General features: G+C 40.0%; 1 protein-coding gene across 2 annotated transcripts in view; it reads left to right on the top strand.

Moving 5' to 3' along the window:
- Oxct1 (3-oxoacid CoA-transferase 1) overlaps positions 1-20,767 on the top strand; it is a 117,421-nt gene that overhangs the window by 60,526 nt on the left and 36,128 nt on the right. Inside the window, exons 12-14 of one of the 2 annotated variants that reach the window (XM_075975971.1) lie at positions 7,085-7,157; positions 7,749-7,824; positions 8,004-8,084. In XM_075975971.1, coding sequence (XP_075832086.1) covers positions 7,085-7,157; positions 7,749-7,824; positions 8,004-8,069 — 215 coding nt within the window. In that variant the 3' untranslated portion in view covers positions 8,070-8,084. Of the gene's footprint in view, positions 1-7,084; positions 7,158-7,748; positions 7,825-8,003; positions 8,085-20,767 lie in introns of those variants that run through there. The other variant, XM_075975970.1, reaches the window with a different exon arrangement.

The raw sequence follows: 20,767 nt of genomic DNA, 5'->3' as shown, positions 1-20,767 counted from the left end.
ATTTATGACAAAGGAGGGAAATGACCCTTCTAGTCTTTGAGATCCCTCTCACTCGGTTTCAGATGAGATAGTGAAGAAATGCAGGTGGAGGCGCATTTTAATTGCAGAGCCTTAGTGGGTCGGGCAGGGTCCTGCCTGTAAACAGAGAGCACACCCTTGCATGGTGTCCTCGAGAAGAGTTCAGAGACAGAGCAATTGACAAGGGTCTGGACAGCACGAAGGAAATGCGATCCTCCAGAGCGTTATTCTACTCTATCCTTAGAGGGTGGTAGCAGGAGAGAGCCACCCAACAGAAACTGGCATGTAGATAAAAGACCATCACCAAATTACAGGTGACCTTGGTGAGCTAATGGTATCCACTGGGGTCTCCTGCCTGGGCCTTCTACTCACCAACCCCACGTAGAAATATGCCAGGTTTCTGTAGATAAAGTGGGAGTGGGCGCATAGTTTAAGGCTGGTGCACTGGGGATTTGTCATAGGTGATGCTTATCATTCTGTAAGGTAGATGGCATCCTCTACAGGTGGGGTTGCTTAAGTCTGCACCAGGCCACTGACGTCATGCCAAGGATGTGAGCTGAACACACACAGAGAGTTTCTTTGAGCTGGGGACTCCCACTGCATTCTCCTTTGCTCTTTAGGCCTCCACCTTGCCTTTTATTACCAGCTTGCTAATTGACAGGGACACGGAATAGATTAGCAACCCAGAGAACGAACAGCTCAGGCCTTTTGGCATCTGTCACAATGCTTGAGGTACCATTGCCGTTCTCTTGGCTTTTGGCTCATCCTTGGAAGGGAGCAGCTCTTAGGAAGCTAATTTATGTCCTAGGAGGCTGTTCAGTATCTTTCTTTATTCATTCTGCCCCCACAGATGCATTGTTCTTATTTTGTGTTCAAAAATAGTATGTGTAACTCTCAGAAGTAATACGAACAGAACATAAAGTCCAGCTGTCAAGTAGAATGATGTCTGGTACTTGGGATTTTGGAACATTAAAATATACATTCGGTTTGAATATTTGAATTAGCTAACACAACTCAACCCTGAAAGTCCCAGTGTGGCAATGCAGTGACATTTAACCAACGTGGTACTTGAATTGTACTGTATCCTTTAGCAGTAGCTCACTGGTTTGTAAAAATATTTGCTGCTTGCTTTATTTGTTATGTTAGTTGGTTATTTGCAAAATGAATAATTCTATTTCCCAAATCTCAGGCTTGGAGTTTATAAAACCCATTTTCCTTAGAAAAACAGATAATCTTTTCAGTCACATTGTTGGGTGGGAGCGGTTCTCTACGCCATGAAGCTTCAGAGTAGCTCCGTCCCGGTGGAGCTACCCCTTCTCAAGTTCTAAAATCCCACTGTAATCTTAAAGTGCCCATGATAAAACCACAAGCGTCTGAGCTCCCACTGTCTCTTGTTGGTGCTACATGGTTTTCTGTCCATCCGCTGAACTATAGCTGCTGCAGAGCCAGCTAGAGAGAGCTGCAGACGGCAGCAGGTAGGAGCGAGGAGAACCTGGGTGCAGGCTAGAGTAACTGGGAAATGTCTAATAATCCCCATGTGTTTGCTTTTTCATTACATGTGAACTAAGCATGCTTCCCTTTCAGTGCTGTTTTCTTATTTTAATATAACAAGTAATATTTTTAAATTGCTTTAGAAAGAGTCACCTTGTACACCATGTGGCCTGCGAAAAGCCCATCCTAACTTCAATACTGGCTGTTTTCAACAGACTCTTGGGGACATTGGACAGTGTCGGAAGACATTTTTGACTGTTAGTACGGCTGGCATCTAGTAGGTAGAGGCCAGAGACACTGCCAAACATTCTGTGACTAGAACAGCCTCCCAGAAGGTCACCCTGCTTTGGAGGGCTCTTCCACTCCTGGAGAGCCACAGGCCTGCACACGGAAGTACAGGCAGCTCAACACTGAATGTCTATTGGGCTCTCTCTGCTTTGGACCATTCCTTCATTCTGGTAGCCTTTGAGTTTACTGTGTGCTCACCAGATTCTCCCCTTCATTTTTACCCCATCTCACTCATAATTACCATCAAAATGTATTATGTTATTCCTTCACATTTTGGCCTATTTGATCACTTCCAATCCCTCCACAGGACAAGAATGTCCCCTCCCCAGAACCTATAACACATTGAGTGTCTTTCTCTTAAATACCCATTATTTTGTCTTGTAACTATTTCTCTTTCTTGCTCAATTAGAAACTGTCCCCCCCACTTAGGGTATTAGTTTTTTAAGTCTCTGTATCCATAGTGTCAGCATGACCAGTGACTCTTAGATCTCAGCCCCTACTAATTTAGTATGGAATTAGAAACTGGGGGAGCTGGAGGCAGCAGCAGCCTGCATATGTAGATGCTCTCCATCTGGGTCTGCTGAGAATTCATGTTTGAGTACCAGTGTATAGGGAAGTTGAATTTTGTTTGTAGCTTTGTTCAGTGTTCATAATAGTTACTTACTCACTATTGAATTATGCACCAAAGAACTGAATAAGGATAAAATTAATGCACTCTCTTGACAAAATCATATGAAAAGATTTAGACGTACACACAGAGAAGTTATTTGTTTGAAACTGTCACACATGTATTAATGCATTCAGATGACTTTATCCTCACTCTCCTTTTATTGCTTTCATCCTTATTATCCCCTCATTGCCTGCTCCTCCCCCATTCCAGATTCCTGACTTTTACTTCATGATCCATTTAATTTAACCATGGCCATCTGTGTGACCATTGGTTTGGGACTATCCATTGGGGCCTGTTGGGGTCAGCAGTAGGTATACATCTGAAGTCAGGTACTCTCTCTCTCCCCGAATCTCTTAGTAGCAAATAGTTCAGTGAAGAGGCTCTGCCTTGGTGATCCCCTCCTCCATTGGTACCCGACTGTTAGCAGGGCCATTCTTGTTCAGACTTAGTAGAGGAGCCTGTAGATACTGTGAGTTCATGGTTACAATGTCTATGCCTTATCTGTAGGCTATTTTATCACAGCCCTTCTTCCTTTCCTCCAGCTTTTATCTTCTCTCTGCCTGCTCTCCTGTAGCAGCCAGGAGCCTTAGAAGGGATGTTAGAAATGGCTTGTCTAGGGCTCAGCTCTCAGCTGTCACTTTGTGACCTAGGAGTGTCTGTATTTACTGCCGTTCACTAGAGAGAAGTTTAGAGTAACCTTTGTTGGCTTCTGTCTATTGTGTGGGGTGGGTGCTTGGAAAGGGTCCAAGAATGGAGCAAAACAAAGCTGAAACTGGAAACTTGGTCTTTCACCTGACACTGGCTGTCAAGTGGGCTGGATGCCTGGACAGGGTTTTGGATCGGTGGCAAGGCTATTATTCTTTACATTGATTTATTGTTATAGTTACTGACCAAATCCTGAATGTTGCATTAGAAAATTGTGAATTCAACATAGTATACTTAGGTACTGGATTCATTTAGATGTTGGATGTTTAAAAATAATAGCACCCAAAAGTAGAACCAGCATATAATCTAGTAAGTCTGTTTTGGGGTGCATTGCCAAAAGAAATAAAATCAGCAAATCACAGAGACATCTGTCCGTACTGTGTTTATTGCAATACTGTTTACCAAGCCTATAAAATGGAAATAGGCTGAGTTTTTATTGGATAATCAATGGATAAATAAAATACATAGTAGAATACTATTAAATGGTTGAAAAACAATGATCTTTTGTCATTTGAGACCATGTGGACTATGCTAAGCAAAATGGATCAGGCATAGAAAGACAAGTCAGGCACATGGTCTCAGTATTGCATGACATGGAACCAAAGAAAAGTCGGTATCCTGGAAGTTGAGGCTAGAATGGTGGCGACCAGAGCAGGCAGAAGGCAGAGCTGAGGAAGGCTTCCCAGTGGGCAGGAAGTTATGACTAGATAATAGGGGTTCTCATGTGCACAGCAGGGTAACCATAGTTATCAAGGACCTACTGTATGTTTCAAAAAGCTGAAAGGGGTTTCATGTTTTTCTAATCAAGAAAGAATCAGCTTTAGAGGAAAGGCAGAAGTGTTGCTTCTGATTTGAAAATTCACAGTATGTATAAACCTATAAACATGTAATTTTTTGAGACTATAATATAATCACATTTCTTATCCCTTCTCTTTCCTCCCTTCAAACCTTTTAATTGTGTGTGTGTGTGTGTGTGTGTGTGTGTGTGTGTATTCCTAAACATAAAAATGCAACTTGCTTAGTCTGAACAATTCTGCTCACATATACATTTTCAGTGCTGATCTTTGGAATGGATAGCCAGTTGGAATGCTTACAGCAATTACCAATGAGTAAAAGTCAGGCTAACAGAGTGGCTCATGGGTAGAGGTGCTTAGGGACAGGCCTGACCTGGGTTCAATCCGAGTCCTGAGAATTATATTCCGACCTCACACACATACACATATACTCAGTCAGAAGAAATAACATAAGTAAAAATGTGGAGAGGTCACTACTTCCAAAGAATATACACCACCTTAGAAGACACATACACACACTGGAAATACATAGTATAAATAAGTAAAAACATGGACAGTTGACTCTGCTTCAGAAAAATGTAATTTATAAGACTGCCTCAGAAGAAGCCTGGGTACTTTTCCATGACGGATGTTCTCACGACTTTAAATACGGCTTGTGCAGTTCAGAGAGAGGCAGAACACTCCCCACTGGGCTCAGAATTTCCTAAAAAATGCTAATAATAGTAAAAAAATTATTATTATTATTAATTTAAAAGAACCACCTCCCGTATGTCATCAGTGGAGAATGTCTTTTGGAAATTGTGACTTAACACTCAGAAGAAACAAAGACTTAGGAAGTTTGTGTTTCTTCCATGTCCTGGACAGTTTTCCTCCATGACTCTCCACCCCACAGAAGTGGCAAGGATCTGATTGGGCCAGAAGAAGCATTTGGATGAGGTCTGGCTGTAGTGTGTATGTCTGAAAGCTTAGAGCTCCTGCAGACTGGTTGGGAGGCTTACTGTGTGAGCCAGTTTGTGGTCCTGTGACGTTGTCCCTGGAGGGAAAGCCGCTCTGCCTCTTATGCTGAGTGGTCTGGAGGGAGTAGCACTCATGATTGTAATACCAGCTTCTGTCACGAAGCTTCTGCTCTGCACTCGGCTCTGGCAGAGGACTGCACATGCATTATCTCACTTAATCCTCCACGTCTTGTGTGCTGTCTAAAAGCCACCTCTAACCATACCAGAAAGTGGTTCCCAAAGAGTTTCAGGTTTGCGGTACTTTGGAAGAAGAAAAATATTTCCATTATTTAGAATCGAACTCCCTCGGGCAATGAATATTTCAGTATGATATAAATAGGCCTACTTTCCCCCCATCCTCGAGCTGAAGTTAAGGATATCGACAAAGGTCTTAGCTTTCAGCAGTCCTTGGGAAGCCAGCCAGGGTAGCTGTAGCTGTGGTGTACAGCTGGGGTGGCCAGTCGTCTTCCGGTGCTGCGGCATCTGAGAACGTTTCCTGCATTCTGACCTCTCAAGTATAGCTTTTCTTCCTCTCCTAAGCTACCTTCCTGTGATGGAGCAGAGGAGGGAGTTCTCTGGGACAGCTGACTTACTTCAGTCAGATGGCATCTGAGCGTTTTACCAGTGGAGACCATATGATGTTCTGAAAGCAGGAAGAGACAGAATGTAGATCCCACAAGACGGGCAGCTTGGCTCTGACCAAGGCACTGGTAGTTAGCTAGTGTGCTAACTGGATAAACATGGAGGTTTTATTTATATAGCTATCTTTAATTTTTAAAACAGGGTCTCCCTCAGTCTGTAATCCCCGCTAGGTGGAATTCCCTGTGTAGATGGTGTGATCCTTCTGCCTCAGACTCCCGGGATTACAGGCCTGTGCCGCCACACCCAGCTAAATGTGAAGCTTTTTTTTTTTTTTAAATAACTATGTGTCCTAATTTAGAAGTCTTAACAAGAGAATCTCTTAGAAATTAGTATCAAATGTGTTCAGAAGTGTTCTCTGATTTCATGAAAGTATGTGAAGGAGCTCACAGCTTAAAGGGGCTGGAGAAGAAAGATGGATATGTGTATGTACTTGCATGTGAGGAGAGGGGGCGTCAGGCTTAATGGTAATAAGGAATTAGGTAGGTTTTTACACATTTTCATCTATTTCTATTTTAGCTTTTCTCCCCACAATTATTAAGGCATAGTTGGTGTCTTAGGGTCTCTGTTGCTGACCATGACCAAAGCAACTTGGGGAGGGAAGGGTTTGTTCAGCGGTTTATACTTGCCCATCACACTTCATTGTCAAAGAAAATTAAGACAGAAGATCAAGCAGGGCAGGAACCTGGAGGCAGGAACTGATGTAGAGGCTGTGGAGGAATGCTTCTTACTCTCTTGCTCCTCTTGGCTTGCTCAGTTAGCTTTCTTAGGGAACCCAGATTAGCCCAGGGATGGCACCACCCACCATAGGCTGGGCCCTCACGCATCAATCTTAAAAAAATGCACCACAGGCTTGCCTACCAGCAGATCTTATGGAGGTATTTTCTCAATTGAGATTTCCCCCTTGTTTCAATTTGACATGGAACTAGCCAGCACGGTTGGCAAAAGAAAGTAGTGTGTATTCAGTGTTTAATGTTTGGTGTGTTGATTTGACATGCGTGCACATGGTGAAATGACTGACATAATTAAGTTAATGACCTTTCATCACCTCACAGCTGCCATCTGAGGGTTCCTTTCAAAATCACATGTGCAGTGTGGCATTGCTGCCTATAGCCACTGTGTGCAGTACAGGTCCTTGGCAACCTTTAGTCTTTAACTGCAGATTGTCAGCGTCGATAGCTGCAAATTGAAGGGCATTGTCTAGACAGCAGAGGATCCTTTGCCCGTAGAGAATTTCCAAGCAGCAATCCTGTAAATGCTGGTTGTTATCACTTTGCAGGAACAAAAATCTAAACAACATTAGAGGTAAAATACACCTCTTCTCAGGGTGGACACTTGCTACCCCACATGCAAATGCATTTTTGTTGGATTGTAGTGTCTTCCAGAAGCAGAGATGGTACAGACCTCTGTCCATCATGATGATCTCAGAAATCTAATAGTTCTCCCCCCTCCCCTTTCCTTCTTTCTTTTGTGTGTGCCTTTAGGAAAGGAAACGGTTACTGTTCTCCCAGGAGCCTCTTTCTTCTCCAGCGATGAGTCATTCGCGATGATTAGAGGGTATGTAATAGTGCAGCCCCTCTCTGTAGTCACATGGTGTGGAGTGGGCTGAGTCATCCCCTGAGCAAGCCTCTGCGGCGCAGTCCCCTTTACCACCGTCCCATTAAGCGATCACGGTTTGTTCAGCTGCAGAAAGCTGTGAAATTATTCCCACTGAGGGTTGGGCATGGAAATACCCACCCCACTACTTTGAAAAGACCCCCTACATGGAGTCTGCCTCTTTGTGCCAGCTTGACTGGAATAACATTATAAGGTATTCCCAACATTTCCTTCAAACTGTGGGCTCACTTTCCAGCTACAGTTTGTCTTCAAAATAAGTCACATTCTCCCTCACTGGAGGAAACGAACTTCACTGTGCACACCTGTGTTTAGTTTGTGTTTGGAGACAATATAAGCTATAATTTTTAAAAAAGAACTCTTAATGGTACTTCTTTGCACCAGCTTGGCGCTGATCTATTTAGAAATCAATTGCAGGGAGTGGGAAAATAGATGCATTTTGGAGCTTAAGATTATTTTAATTGCTGATGCTTTCAAGCAAAGGGGACATAAAGCATGTGAGGTTTGCTTTATACTTCTTTCTTTCTTTCCCAGGGGACATGTCAATCTCACAATGTTAGGAGCCATGCAGGTTTCTAAATACGGTGACCTGGCCAACTGGATGATACCTGTAAGTAGACATTTTTCCTTCTTCTGAATTATATTGTCTTAGAATGCTTTTGAAACACTAAGAAAAACCCTCAAATTGCTATGAAAGTACAATATAATTATTAGAAATGAATAAATATATTCTCTTCTTGGTAGAATTGATTTAAAAAAAAACTTTATTTTATATGCATTGGTATGAAGGTGTCAGATCTCCTGGAACTGGAGTTACAGACAGCAGCGAACTGCCATGTGGGTGCTGGGAATTGAACCTTGGTCCTCTGGAAGAGCAACTAGTGCTCTTAACCACCGAGCCATCTCTACAGCCCCTGTTTTTCTTTTTTTTTTTTTTTTTTGGTTTTTTTTTGAGACAGGGTTTCTCTGTGGTTTTGGAGCCTGTCCTGGAATTAGCACTTGTAGACCAGGCTGGTTTCGAACTCACAGAGATCTGCCTGCCTCTGCCTCCCGAGTGCTGGGATTAAAGGTGTGCGCCACCACCACCCGGCCCCTGATTTCTTTTTTAAGATACAATTTTACTCTTAGCCCAGGCTGTCTCTGAATCCATAGCATGGCTCTAGCCTCGTAAGTGCTGGGACTATGGATATGAGCTGCCATACTTAGCCCAAATTTAGTTTAGCAGCCCTAAGAAGTGCTCAGTGTTTTCTATGTCTTTGGGACTAGTGACCAGAAATGTCATGGAAGGCTTTTTCCTTAGAGAAACAAGAGTTAGAAGATTGAGAAACTAGGTTGGTTATAATCTCATGAATATAAGAACTGACAAACACCTATTACAAATAAGATTTATAACTAGAAAGAACAAGGAACAATTTTGTTGATTATATGTTAATTCTATTTTTCTTATGTACAGTGATTAAAAAGCCTTTCTTGATTAGTTGTGTGACTCCTTAATCATGTTGTCTTCTGTTAGGGAATTCAAAGTCTGTGGATTCAAAGTCTGTGGTAGTTAAATAGGCTTATAAAGGCAGCTGGTTGGTTTTCATTTAATGATGCAAACTTTCAAGAGGAAATCTCAGGATTAGTTTTGGAAAAAGGCTTATAGGATTTCTTTCCTTTGGTTTTGGCCATGATAAGGCTGTTACTGTGAGATTACGTTAGGGGACAGCAGTGGACATATCCCCCTGGGTATAAGCTCATTGTGACTGCTGGCTCTGCTGAGTGTGTGTGTGTGTGTGTAAGGTAAGGGTGTGTATTTCTGTGTTTCTCTGTAGTACCAGCTAAAAGGTGTCCTGTTAAGTAACTAACATTGGTGTTCTATGATAGTTTATTTTGATATCTCTTAGTTGTATTTCAAAGAAAAATTTGAACACGGTGAATTTACATAATTGATAGCTCTGGTAGAAATTATGGTTGGTGTTAGGTTAGCCTTGTTGAGCTACCGCTACCCACAACACTAAAGTTTAATAATAATTAAAGCTCTGGTTTTCCAATTTAATGCATATTGGAATCATCTCAAAGGTTAAGAAATATTGAGGCTTGGGCTGGAGAGATGGCTTCATGGTTAAGAGCACTTGCTGCTCTTCCAAAGGACCTAGGTTTGGTTTCTAACACCTATAGTTTTTACTACAGGGGATCTGACACCCTCTTCTGGCCTCCATGGTCCATGCACACATGTGGCATACACGAACACAGACATGCACATAAGTAAAAATAAAAATAATCTTCAAAGAATTGAGGTTAATTTTGCCTCCAGCCAATCTTTTAAGTTTAATTTATTGGTGACATAGCCCTGGAACGGGGGTGGCTTAAAGCAACCTGAGTGATTCTAGTGTTGGAAATTTGGAAATAAGCACATTAAATAATTATCACCATTTGTCATTAAAATGTAGGGGAAAATACTGTGGGTCCATCTGTAGTAAGAATTCTTAGCAGATTTGGGGTTATAGCGTTTTTCGATTGTGAAAAGATCAGTTATTTTAAGTCAGGTGTAGGGATAGTGATGGCAGCTTTTGGAGGCCCAGAAGTAATCATGGAGGATGTCCCGTCTACCATCCAGTGAGTCGCATCGACAAGTAACGGTATGTATTCACGTAGGAAATCAGAATGTGTGTCTACCTTCACATTTTATGAAAAGGCAATGTGGGGTAGGAGAAGGCACTTACAAAAACAAGTGTTGGGTTTTATACTGACAATATCAATTGTCGAGATATGACCCTGAGCATAGCACTTAAGATTTTTGCATTAAAGCGTTTTCATTTTGATCCAAAAAAATTGGAAGTTTGAGACTAGAGTCTGGTTCTCCTGATTTAGTAGTTAAGGACAAAAAAAAAACCATAAAAACAAACAAACAACAACAAAAAACCTGTGGAGAGATAGATCCTAGTTGAAATCTGTTATCACATTGGAGCAGTGTAACTTGATCAGTTTTCTGCCTTTGTTCTTCTGTAAAATAGGAATGACGTAATGGTAGCTGCTTTCTAGGCCTATCTAAAGGAAAAAGAAATACTGGGTAAATTTCACGGAGCTTGACTCAGGACGTGAAAGCAAATGGGCTCTTATTCTGCCAGACTAAGGAAACGATCCTAGCAGAGAAGTTGGAGCTCTGAGAGGGAAGGAGTAACAGCCTCTGTTCCAGGAAGGAGGAGCAGTGAGCCTTGCTGTTCCTCTGCTTATCCACACTGCAGCCTGAAAGGTTGGAAGTTGGTACAGCTTTTCTGGGTGGAGCCTGTTGAGCAGGAGCCTGCCTTAGGAGGGCTTGGGCATCTGTAAACAGAGTTCAGACATGTGTGATCTGTTTTTGTTTCCGTTATCCTTTATACTTTAGCATGCAATGGGACTAGAGGGCTTTTTGTTTTTTTTGTTTTTGTTTCTTTTCTTTTACTGCAAGCTATACATGATAGATTCCCATTTTAAAGAACTAGCCAATGTGGGCCATATTGTTGTCTCCCTAAACTTGCTGTGAGTGATTAAAACATCAGTGTGCATTGCTTTATACTTTTCTTCATATAGATTTGGAGCTCATGAGTTCCAAAGGAGAGGACCTGTTGGGATGTTGATGGGGAACTCTGGATCATCATGAAATGACATGTGGTGATCTGAGAAACTGAGTGTGGAAAGTGTTCCTTGGTCTGGTTCCACATGTTTGGTAATGGAAGGCGGCAGCAGCATCTGTGGTTGTTGACTTTTGTGTTTTGTGTTTTTGTTTTGGAAGCTGACAACCACTCCTTGACTTCTTTGCATGCGATGCACAGTGCACGTCTGTGACATGGTAGTAAAGACCAAAGTGTTTAGTTTGGAAATCAGTCTGAGCTTCAGATCTACCCCTTACAAATGATACAAGCTGGAACACATGTTTTCATTACGAGAGTGATGGCGAGTCTAGAAAGCATGAATGCTCTCCATGAATGAGGCTCTTATTTCGTCTTCATTAATGCTGTGCCACACGGTATTAAAGAGTGATGTGCCTACAACAGAACGGATTCAACAAGACATCGCCGCGGGAACCAGTAGAACCTGCTTAACCTAGGTTTATATTCAAGGGCCAAGCTTGAAATGCTTTTAGATGCACTTCTTGCTTTTGTTGGTCTTAGAGTAGATGTATTCTGCCCTTTCTGTGTAGTTTCAGTAAGCAGTCTATTTCTGCTTGTCTCAAACATTTATGCTGATTTATACAGTTTAGATACGTTTTTATTACAAAATCTGACAGTCAAGAAGCTGGAAAGTTGAGCTTTATTACATCATTTTTCATTGGCTTTATCTTTCCACTAAGTGTAATAATCTTTCATTGGCTATATAAGTCTTGAGCTCTCAGTACCAAGGCGTCCACATCAATCATAACTGTGTCAGAATATAATAAATGCCGAGGCCGTAAGACAAGAAGATGGTGTGGATGCTATTTGTCTCACCCTTTAATACCTTCTTAGTATTCAGTGCCGCTCGCGTGCACACAGATTTTTAACACTTCTGCTCTGAGTCGCCGAAAACGGAAACGTTGACAACAATAGCTCACTCCTTCCTAGTCCCTGACCAGCATAGTGATGGTGAAACCCCAGATGAGCTAAGAAAACATGGAAAGATGTGCAGCTGACGGAATCTACACTTGGGTCTGCTCTGGTGCCTTCCTAATGGTTATTTTTGGAAAACAGCTGGCGTAGATTATTGACTTATGAAGGGACACAGATGTGGATGATCATCTAGGAGAGCTGTTGTTGAAAGCATAAAATAGCTACCCACAGAGCAGGGCTGCCTAGCGTGAGTGGTACTGGAGACAGGCCCTGTGGTGCCCGTGGAAACACAAACGAATTAAGGAAGAGGAAAAATGGGCATTTTGATACAGTTTTCCCCTCCTGTTTTTCAGTCTTTGTGCATTTGAGAAGCATAGGCCTAAATTCACTTTGAACATATATATGCACTCTCTTTGCCAATTAGCAACTTGATGTTTGCAAAATGTACAAGAGCACACACAACATAGTGTGTGATTGTAGTGGTGCAGGCTGATGGTGGATTTCTTCCTTGATCATCCTCTACTTTCTGAGGCAGGGTTTCTTGCTGAAATTAGAGGCTGCTGTTCCTACTGGTCTAGCTAGCCTGTAGTAATATGGGCGCTGCAGGGCTGCGTCCCCCAACACCCCAGCCGCCGGCTCGGCTAGCTTATGCCCCAAAATAATTACACAGACACTGTATTCATTTAAACACTGCTTTGGCCCATTCCTATCTAGCCTCTTCTAGGCTAATTCTCACATATTAATTTAGCCCATTTCTAATCATCTGTGTAGCGCCCCTAGGTGCGCTTACCGGGAAGATTCTAGCCTATGTCCATCCTGGGTCAGAGCTTCATTGCTTGCGTCTGCCTGGGAGCTGGGCATGGCGTCTCTGCTGCGGCGTCTGCTCCCGAGAGGAGAACTGTCGGGTCTGACCTCACTTCCTCTTCCTCCCGGCATTCTGTTCTGTTTACTCCACCCACCTAAGGGTGGGCCTATCCAATGGGCCTAGCAGTTTCTTTATTGCTTAGCCAATGAAATCAACAGATTGATATATGACACTCCCACATCACTAGCCAGTATGCCTTGGGTATCCCATCTCTGTCTCACCAGGGCTGGGATTAGAGACAGGCCACCACCCTTTGAACTCCGATCCTGACATTTGTATGATCAGTACTTTATCCATCAAGTCATCACGCCAGACCTTTAAGTTACGTACTATAGCTCTTTACTTGGAGACTATGCTTGCTTATATGAACATAATTTTATCTGCGTGTGTCTGGAAAATAGTATGTTGAAAAAAATGTTCCTTACCTACATTCAATGTGATTTGGGTTAAAGCCCTTCGAGAAGTACTTTTAAGAATTTGATCAAGTACTTTGTGTCCTTTCTGGTGTGAGAGGGCAAACTCCTTGCATAGAGGGAATTCCGTTCCTCTGCCTCCCTCCATCTCTCTCACGTTCACTCACTTCCCTCTTCTTTTTATGTAGAGAAACTGAGCGATGGATGTGATGTTTGCAATAATATGTTTGGCTAATGATGCATTCCCATGACTGCAGCAGCCCCTTCTCGTTAAACAGCCCACTTAAAAGGAGAAGGAACATTAGAAATGATAGATGAGACATCCTTAGGCACCCATTAATAGTAATATGACAGCTAATGGTGCTGCTGAGAAGACTTAGCAGGGAAGGGAACCACGGGGCTGATGGCCGTGCGACCCTGCAGCTACAGGCTAATCATTGCCGAACACTAAATTTTATTAAATCACTGAATTTGACATTTCCACTTGGCAAAATTGTCACTTTTTGACTTTATTCTTTTGGCTTAGAGATCATCTTGATCAACACTTTAAGTTTAGATGAAGTGGTATTTATACACGGAGACACATAGCTATAAAATATCCGTATTTCTTCCAGATTTTTTTTTCACGTAGGGATTTGTTTATAGAGCACAATTCTCTAATCCCACCTGCCAATAAGGAATTAAGAAATTCATTCTTTAATGTGCAGTTACAGAATGACGGAATAACATAAATGTAGAGCCATGAAGTGGCTGAACCCATGTTTGAAAACTAGTTCTTACCTATTCGATTACTTGAGCTCATTCTGATGCTGATGCACTTAGCATTATGGGAGGAAGGACTCAGTGTGTCTTCCCTATACACAGAACCCATGGCTTTTAAGTATATTGGGAAGCATCTCTCTATATCTGAAGTTACTTAACCTTTCTAGACTGCACTCTTTATTTCTAACGTGTGATAGAGAAAATAGCATCCCAAAAACAGAAGAAAAAGTGCACAAAAAGTGAAGTCCGTTTCACGTTGGACAATTCCTTTTGGGCATGGAGCCTGCCCTGAGTGTGATTGATATACCCAGTATTCCTCCATTGGCAAAAACTGGTTTTCCCTTTCCCAGCAGCTTATCAACTGTAAATAGCTTCTAGGTTAGCAGTAGAACTTTGTGCTCATTTCCTCTACTCTGTGAGAACCCACAAGAGTTTATTTACCAATTCATTAAGAGGTGCAATGAAAAGACAAACTCACGAATACAGAAACAAGCAGACACTTCTGCTGATCCAGCTAGCTGCCTTCCTCCAGCAGTTCTACCCAAGGGTCAAGAGCACCAACCATATGCTGCTTCTTCACCACTTGCTCCAGCTCCGACCACACCAAGAGAGCAAGCATGTGAAGCCTTTCTCAGTTTTATCTGGTCATGTACTCAGGGAAAACCACACCTATAGGACGGGTCACCCTGAGATGTCATTGGCTAATCGGATGCAGCTCCCGCAGCCCGCAGATCTTGTGGGTGCTGTCATAGTCTCTCTGAGTTCATATGTGTATCAGTTCCCTTGTGCCTGGAAGATGTTGTTTCTTTGATCTCATCTACTACACCCAGCACCTACAATTTCTCTACATCCTCTTCTGCGCAGTTACCTGAGCCTTGAGGAGAGGTGTTTGGTAAAGACGTTCTATTTAGGACTGAGTGCTCCAAAGTTTCTCACTCTATAGTGTTTATTGTGGGCCTCTGTGTTCTACTCTCTAATATAGGAATAAGCTTTTGTGGTGATGGTTGAGTGCTGCTCTGATTTTTAGGTATTTATTAGGAGCTCTGTTCCTTTAGCAGAATAATAGTAATAGGTTTTCCTTTAGGGCCCATTACCTAACTAGTCTCAGATTCCTGGCCACTTTACAGGGCCATATGTGGATTCGATCACATGGTGTAGACCTTACATCCCATTTAAAAGTGGCTGGTTACTTCCCTAACATCTGTACCACTATTGCTCTGGTATATCTTTCAGACAGGTTGATGTTGTAGGTTACAGGGTTTGTAGCTGGGTGATGTTCATGATTACCTTTCTCTTCCAGTAGTTTTTTTTTTTTTTTTTTTTTTTTTTTTTTTTTTTTTTTTTTTTTTTGGTTTTTCGAGACAGGGTTTCTCTGTGGCTTTGGAGCCTGTCCTGGAACTAGCTCTTGTAGACCAGGCTGGTCTCGAACTCACAGAGATCCACCTGCCTCTGCCTCCCGAGTGCTGGGATTAAAGGCGTGCGCCACCACCGCCCGGCCCTCTTCCAGTAGTTTTGAATTGCATTTCTGTGATGGCTAAGCATGTTGAACATTTTAAAAAGTATTTCTCAGGTATTTGTGTTTCATTTTTGGAGACCTCTTGGTTTAGTTCTAAACCCAAGTTTTAATTTAATTAAGTTTCTTGATTTTTCAGGATTTCTCTTTTAGTTTATATATTCTAGTTACTAACCATTTATCAGATATATAACTGAAAAGTTTTTTTCCATTCTACAGGCTGATAGTTTGCTCAAAGAATGCTAGTGTCCTTTGCTGTATAGAAGCCTTTTTAGCTTCATGAAGTCCCATTTATTAATTGTTAGTCTTATCAGTGTTTTGTTTAGAAAGTCCTTCCCCGTGTCAGATTTCAAACCTAGTCCCCATTTTCTTTTCTGTTAGGTTTAGTGTGGCTAGTCTTACATTGAGGTTATCTATTTGAAGCTGACTTTTGTACAGTGTGATCAATTCTTCTATGTGTACTTATCCAGTTTGACCAGCACCATATGTTGAAAATGCTATCTTTTCTCCAAAGTGTACTTTTGACTTTGTCAAACATTAAGTGTCCTTAATTGTGTGGGCATATATCTAGGTCTTCAGTTTGATTCCATTGATCAGCATGTCTGTTTTTTATGTTAATACCATGTTATTTTTATTACTATGTCTATGTAATACAACTAAAATCTGGGATGGCGATACCTCTAGCAGGTACTTTATTATTCAGGATTTTCTAAGCTGTTCTGTTTTGGGTTTTTTGTGTGTGTTTTTCCTTGTAAAGTTAATTATTGATTTTTAATTTTGTGCATTGAGTCTGTAGATTCTTTTTGGTAGGATAAATGTTTTCACAAAATTAATCCTACCAGTCTCTACCCTCAGGTGTCTTAGTCAGTTTTTTTTCCTCTGTCTTAAAGTTTTTGTTATACAAGTTTTCCATTTGCTTGGTTAGAATTATTCCAGAACATACATATGTTTATGTATGAAGCTTTTGTGCCTGTTTCCCTGACTTCTTTGTCAATCCTTTTGTCATTATATATAGGTAATTTTTGTGTGTGTGTGTTAATTTTGTACCCTACTACTTTGCTGAAAGTGTTTATTAGCTGTTTGTGGGCATTTTTAGAGAGTTTCAGATATAAAATCATATAATCTGCCAATAAGAACACTATGCCTTTTCTCTTTTCTGTTTGTATCTCCTTGTTCTCCTTCAGTTGTCTTATTGGTCTGGCTAAGATTTCAAGGATGTGGAGAGAGTGGATATCCTTTTCTTATTCCTAACTTTTAAAGTAAATACCTTTCATAAGATTTTAAAAGTTTATGTCTAGTCCTCTTGCTTGAGAATTTAAAAATTGCATGGTAGATGGGTTTTATCCTGCATTTTAATCTTCTGATCATACCTTTTCACCATTGATTTGATAATATAATTTAAGTTGATCGATGTTAAATTATTTTTACCCTTTCAATAGTCAGATTTTCAAGATAGATAAGGTACTTTTATGTTTGATGACCTTATATTTTAATACCTTGTGGAATATTTTTGTTAAAGCATATTTCAGAAATCATCCACTTCTTTTGGATTTTTCAGTTTTCTAACAGTGCATGGTATTCTTGTATAATTTAGTTTTCTCAAAAACAATTGTATTTGTTATTTATTCTCATTTAGTTTTTCACTGTATGTCTTTTAATTAAATTTGTAAAATTGTTTTTATACTTATCATTATACTCTGATTTTTCTTCAGAGTGTGTAAATCTTCTACCTTTTTCAACTAGGAAACATCTGACTTGGTAATTTTGTTCTTTCCTTTGGTTAATTCCGTTTCCTTCTGTGGCACTAGCTCTAGATTTGAAAGCTGAATGTTTTCTTTATCTACTGTGCTTTTAATTATAAATTATAAGTTCATTTCAGTTTCCCCTGCTTTCCTGAGCATGACTAATTATATTCCATAAGCCTTGATGTACATTTCCCAGTTTTGTTACTTTCTGGATGATTTTTAATGGGCTTTGCTTTCTTTTAGAAAAGCTTTCTTCCTAATTTCAAATATTTGGGGACTTCTTCCTCTTATCATTTTTGGAATTTATTAGATGTCCTTGGCGGTCAAGTTCATGATTGATTTTGCATGAAAATTAGATGAACTCATATGTGACTTAGCCTGATGTTTTCTGTGCTCAGATTCCTCATTAGTTCTCACAGACAGTGGCTTAGTCCAGGGCAGATAAAGATAGAAATTGTGACCTGAATTTTAGTTTTGACTCTGCTGCAAACAAACTGTGAGTTTATAGCAGTGTGTCAGTGCACAGACTTCTAGCTGGGCTAGAGAAAATGCATCATGTGATTTGGTCAGTATGGTAGGTGCTGAGCACTTGCAATTTGACTGTGTAACTAAAGATCTGAATTTTCAGTAATATAAAATCCAGATTGGTACAACCACAGTGACTATTGTACCTGATAGACAAGCAGATCTAATCTGCAAAATTAAGTCTTAAATTTAATAAATTCTAATAGACTTTAATTCTAAAATCTTAATTTTATCAACCTGCTAGTTTATATATTTCTAAAGGGATTTTGATATAATAGAAAATCAGAATAGTTAGGAAAAACAGTCATTAAGATGTGGTAAAATGTCAGAATTTTTGTGCACTGCTCAAATTTCTAGCATATTGAGAATCAGAATTTATCCACATTCCATAGCTGAGCCTATGGCAATCCAAGGATTTGGCAATATGGAATCATTTCAGTATAGTCCAATCTCTGAAAAGTCAACTCAGAGGTAAAAATCACACTATTCATGTTATAATTATTGTTTTACTTTTTTAGCAAAGGTTAGAAAACTGTAACATCTATCACATGCTCTTTTCATATGAGCTTTTGGTTAAAAAAGCAATCATAACTCAAATTACAGATTACTTAGAAACTCATGAAAATAACTTCACACTTAAATTTGGGGAAAACGATGAGAGTTATACAGCAGAAAAGAGGGGGCATTATCTGTAGAAAGGGTTCCTTGGTCGCTCCCAGCATGCTTTACTTCTGTGTTCAGATTGGTGTTGAAGGGCTTCTAGCTCGCAGTCATGCACATAAGACACTGTGGATGAGCAGGACCCAGGCACAGTGCTGGATCAGATCACAGCTCTTTTCAAGGCTGGACATAGCAGTTACTGTATTTGAACATAGGCTGTGATGACATAAAAATTTAGAACTATCAAGAGTTCCTTTTGACTTTACATTGTATAAGGCAAGCAAAATGAACATTGAGTTTTCAAAGCATCTCCCATTCCTTCTCTCTTCAGACCTTTTTACAATCTGGCAAAATTGCCAGATTTTATACATCTTTCTCTGTTTTCCTCCCTAAGACAGAGGGCCAGTGTGGCAGGGATTTTCTGCATACAGTTTTTAAAAATATTTTTGTATCCAGTAAAGTCAGGATTGTTCATATTATCACTTGAAACTCAAACAAGTCTTTAACAACCCTTCAACTATCGAGAACTACTAATGAATAAGATCATGTATAGTTAGGTTATCCAAATTAAGCTAAATATGCACCAATTTCCGGAGTCAGTTTTGGGTGAAACACCTGGTTCCTATTTTGTTACAATTATACATGTATAGAGCATAAACTTTGGTTCCCTATAACAGTTTCTGACATGGTTTAGCTCTTTGTTATCTGTTTGGCTTATTGCAGTGTAGAACATTTTTGAGTAATCAGAAACTGACAACATAGTCCATAAATAAAACAGAAATAGCTCCCTTGAAAAGACACCATTTATACATTTGGCTTTTCTTTTTTAAAACTTTTTTGGAAGTGGACTCTGGCACTGACAGATTTTGTCAGCTAGCACGTTACCTCTCTGAACATAACTGTTGGTCATGAGTATTGTTTTGGAGGAAATTGAATTTTCATAAGTCACAACTTCCAGGGTGGTGGAAGAAGCGTGGTTTGTTTATAGGGACGTTGGAAAGTTTTATAATTTGCCTCCTGAAGAATCTAACTTTATTTTTAGAAATTGTCCAAACTGAAGCTATGTAGGACATTTCCAGGCTCACAGTCTGCCTCTTAATTAAATTAATTAACACCATCCAACAGATTAGAAACAGTAAGAAAGGAAAATAATGCAGTCGGTTCAACCTAATGGGTATTTTACGATAGGAAACATCTTCTGTGGGGCTTCAATTACTTCTCTCCGGACATGGAAAAAAGTTGCATCCCATTCTTTTTTCTCTGACTTGTTTTATAACTTTAGGTAATTGAATTACCTTTTCCATGTTTTTGTTTTTAGTAAAGGAGTATAAGTAACCCATTTTTATGATTATAACATAATTATAACATTCCTCCTTCCCTAATAAGGAATTACCTTTATAAGATCAAGTTTATTAAACAATGTACAGTATGAATAAAAGAAATCATAACAAAGGAGAGAGGCAGTTCATTGTACAACAAAGGTCCAGTTGCATTCATAATATTTTAATGCTGATCATACTGTGGTTCATCTTAGAGGTTTGGATTGCTATGCTTGGTATCACAGAGGCTTTCTTAGAAATTTAAGATGCCTAGCTTTAGGACAGGGCGATCAAGAGGGCAATGTTTGGATGGCAAAGTTTATTATTACAAAAATGAAAAACAGACAAAACTAGAGCCCATATTTGCAGTTCTAACAATTATCTGTTCGTTTTTAAATAGTGGTAGCCACTCTATTGTTAAATGTTGGGTTCTGTAATGGAATAAAGTCTAATTATTGCCAGAGAACAGATTTTTTCTTAATAGAAAGTGTCATAAATTTACTTATTCTTAGAGTTAGATTTTCTAAAGCCATCAGAAGAGTCATCAATGAGGGAAATTTGAGTACCAAATCTTTTTTATTATTATTTTCAGTTTGATAGAAAAACAGCTTCCTAGAGAGGAAAATTTGAGCATCAAATCTCTGTTTTATTTTCAGTTTGATAGAAAAACAGCCACAAAAGGAGCAAATAATATATGGAATTATATTTTTTAAGAAATTAAAAATTATCAGAATAATTCTAGATGCACAGAAAAGCATCAGATAGAGAATAGAGTTTATCCCATTATTACAGTCCTGTACTGGCATGGCTTGTGCCGTATTTGTCAGCACTGAGAAACACATATTGACACATTTCTGTTACATAAATAGTCTATGTATGGACTCCATGTTTTTCCCCTCCAGTAATGCCCTCTTTCTGTTCAAGATCCAGTTCAGGGTAGTATATTATATTTTTCTTATACAATTTTAATAGACTAGTTTGGAGATGTAAATGCCCCAGAATGGTCATTGATTATTCTCTAGTGTTATCTAGTACATGACAGTTTCTGTCATTCCTCATTTTTCATGACTTTGTCTGTTTTGAGAAATATTGACCAGGTGCCCGTAGAATGTCCCCTAGTAAGGCTTCGTCTGGTAATTTTCTCTGAGGGGATCAGGTAGGGAAATTTGATTCATGAGTGCTAAATTACTATTAGATTGGAGTG

Source organism: Microtus pennsylvanicus, chromosome 6, assembly GCF_037038515.1.
Source record: "Microtus pennsylvanicus isolate mMicPen1 chromosome 6, mMicPen1.hap1, whole genome shotgun sequence".
Taxonomy (NCBI): domain Eukaryota; kingdom Metazoa; phylum Chordata; class Mammalia; order Rodentia; family Cricetidae; genus Microtus; species Microtus pennsylvanicus.
The sequence above is the reverse complement of the archived record's forward strand: the minus strand, read 5'-3'. Positions and strand labels throughout refer to the sequence as shown.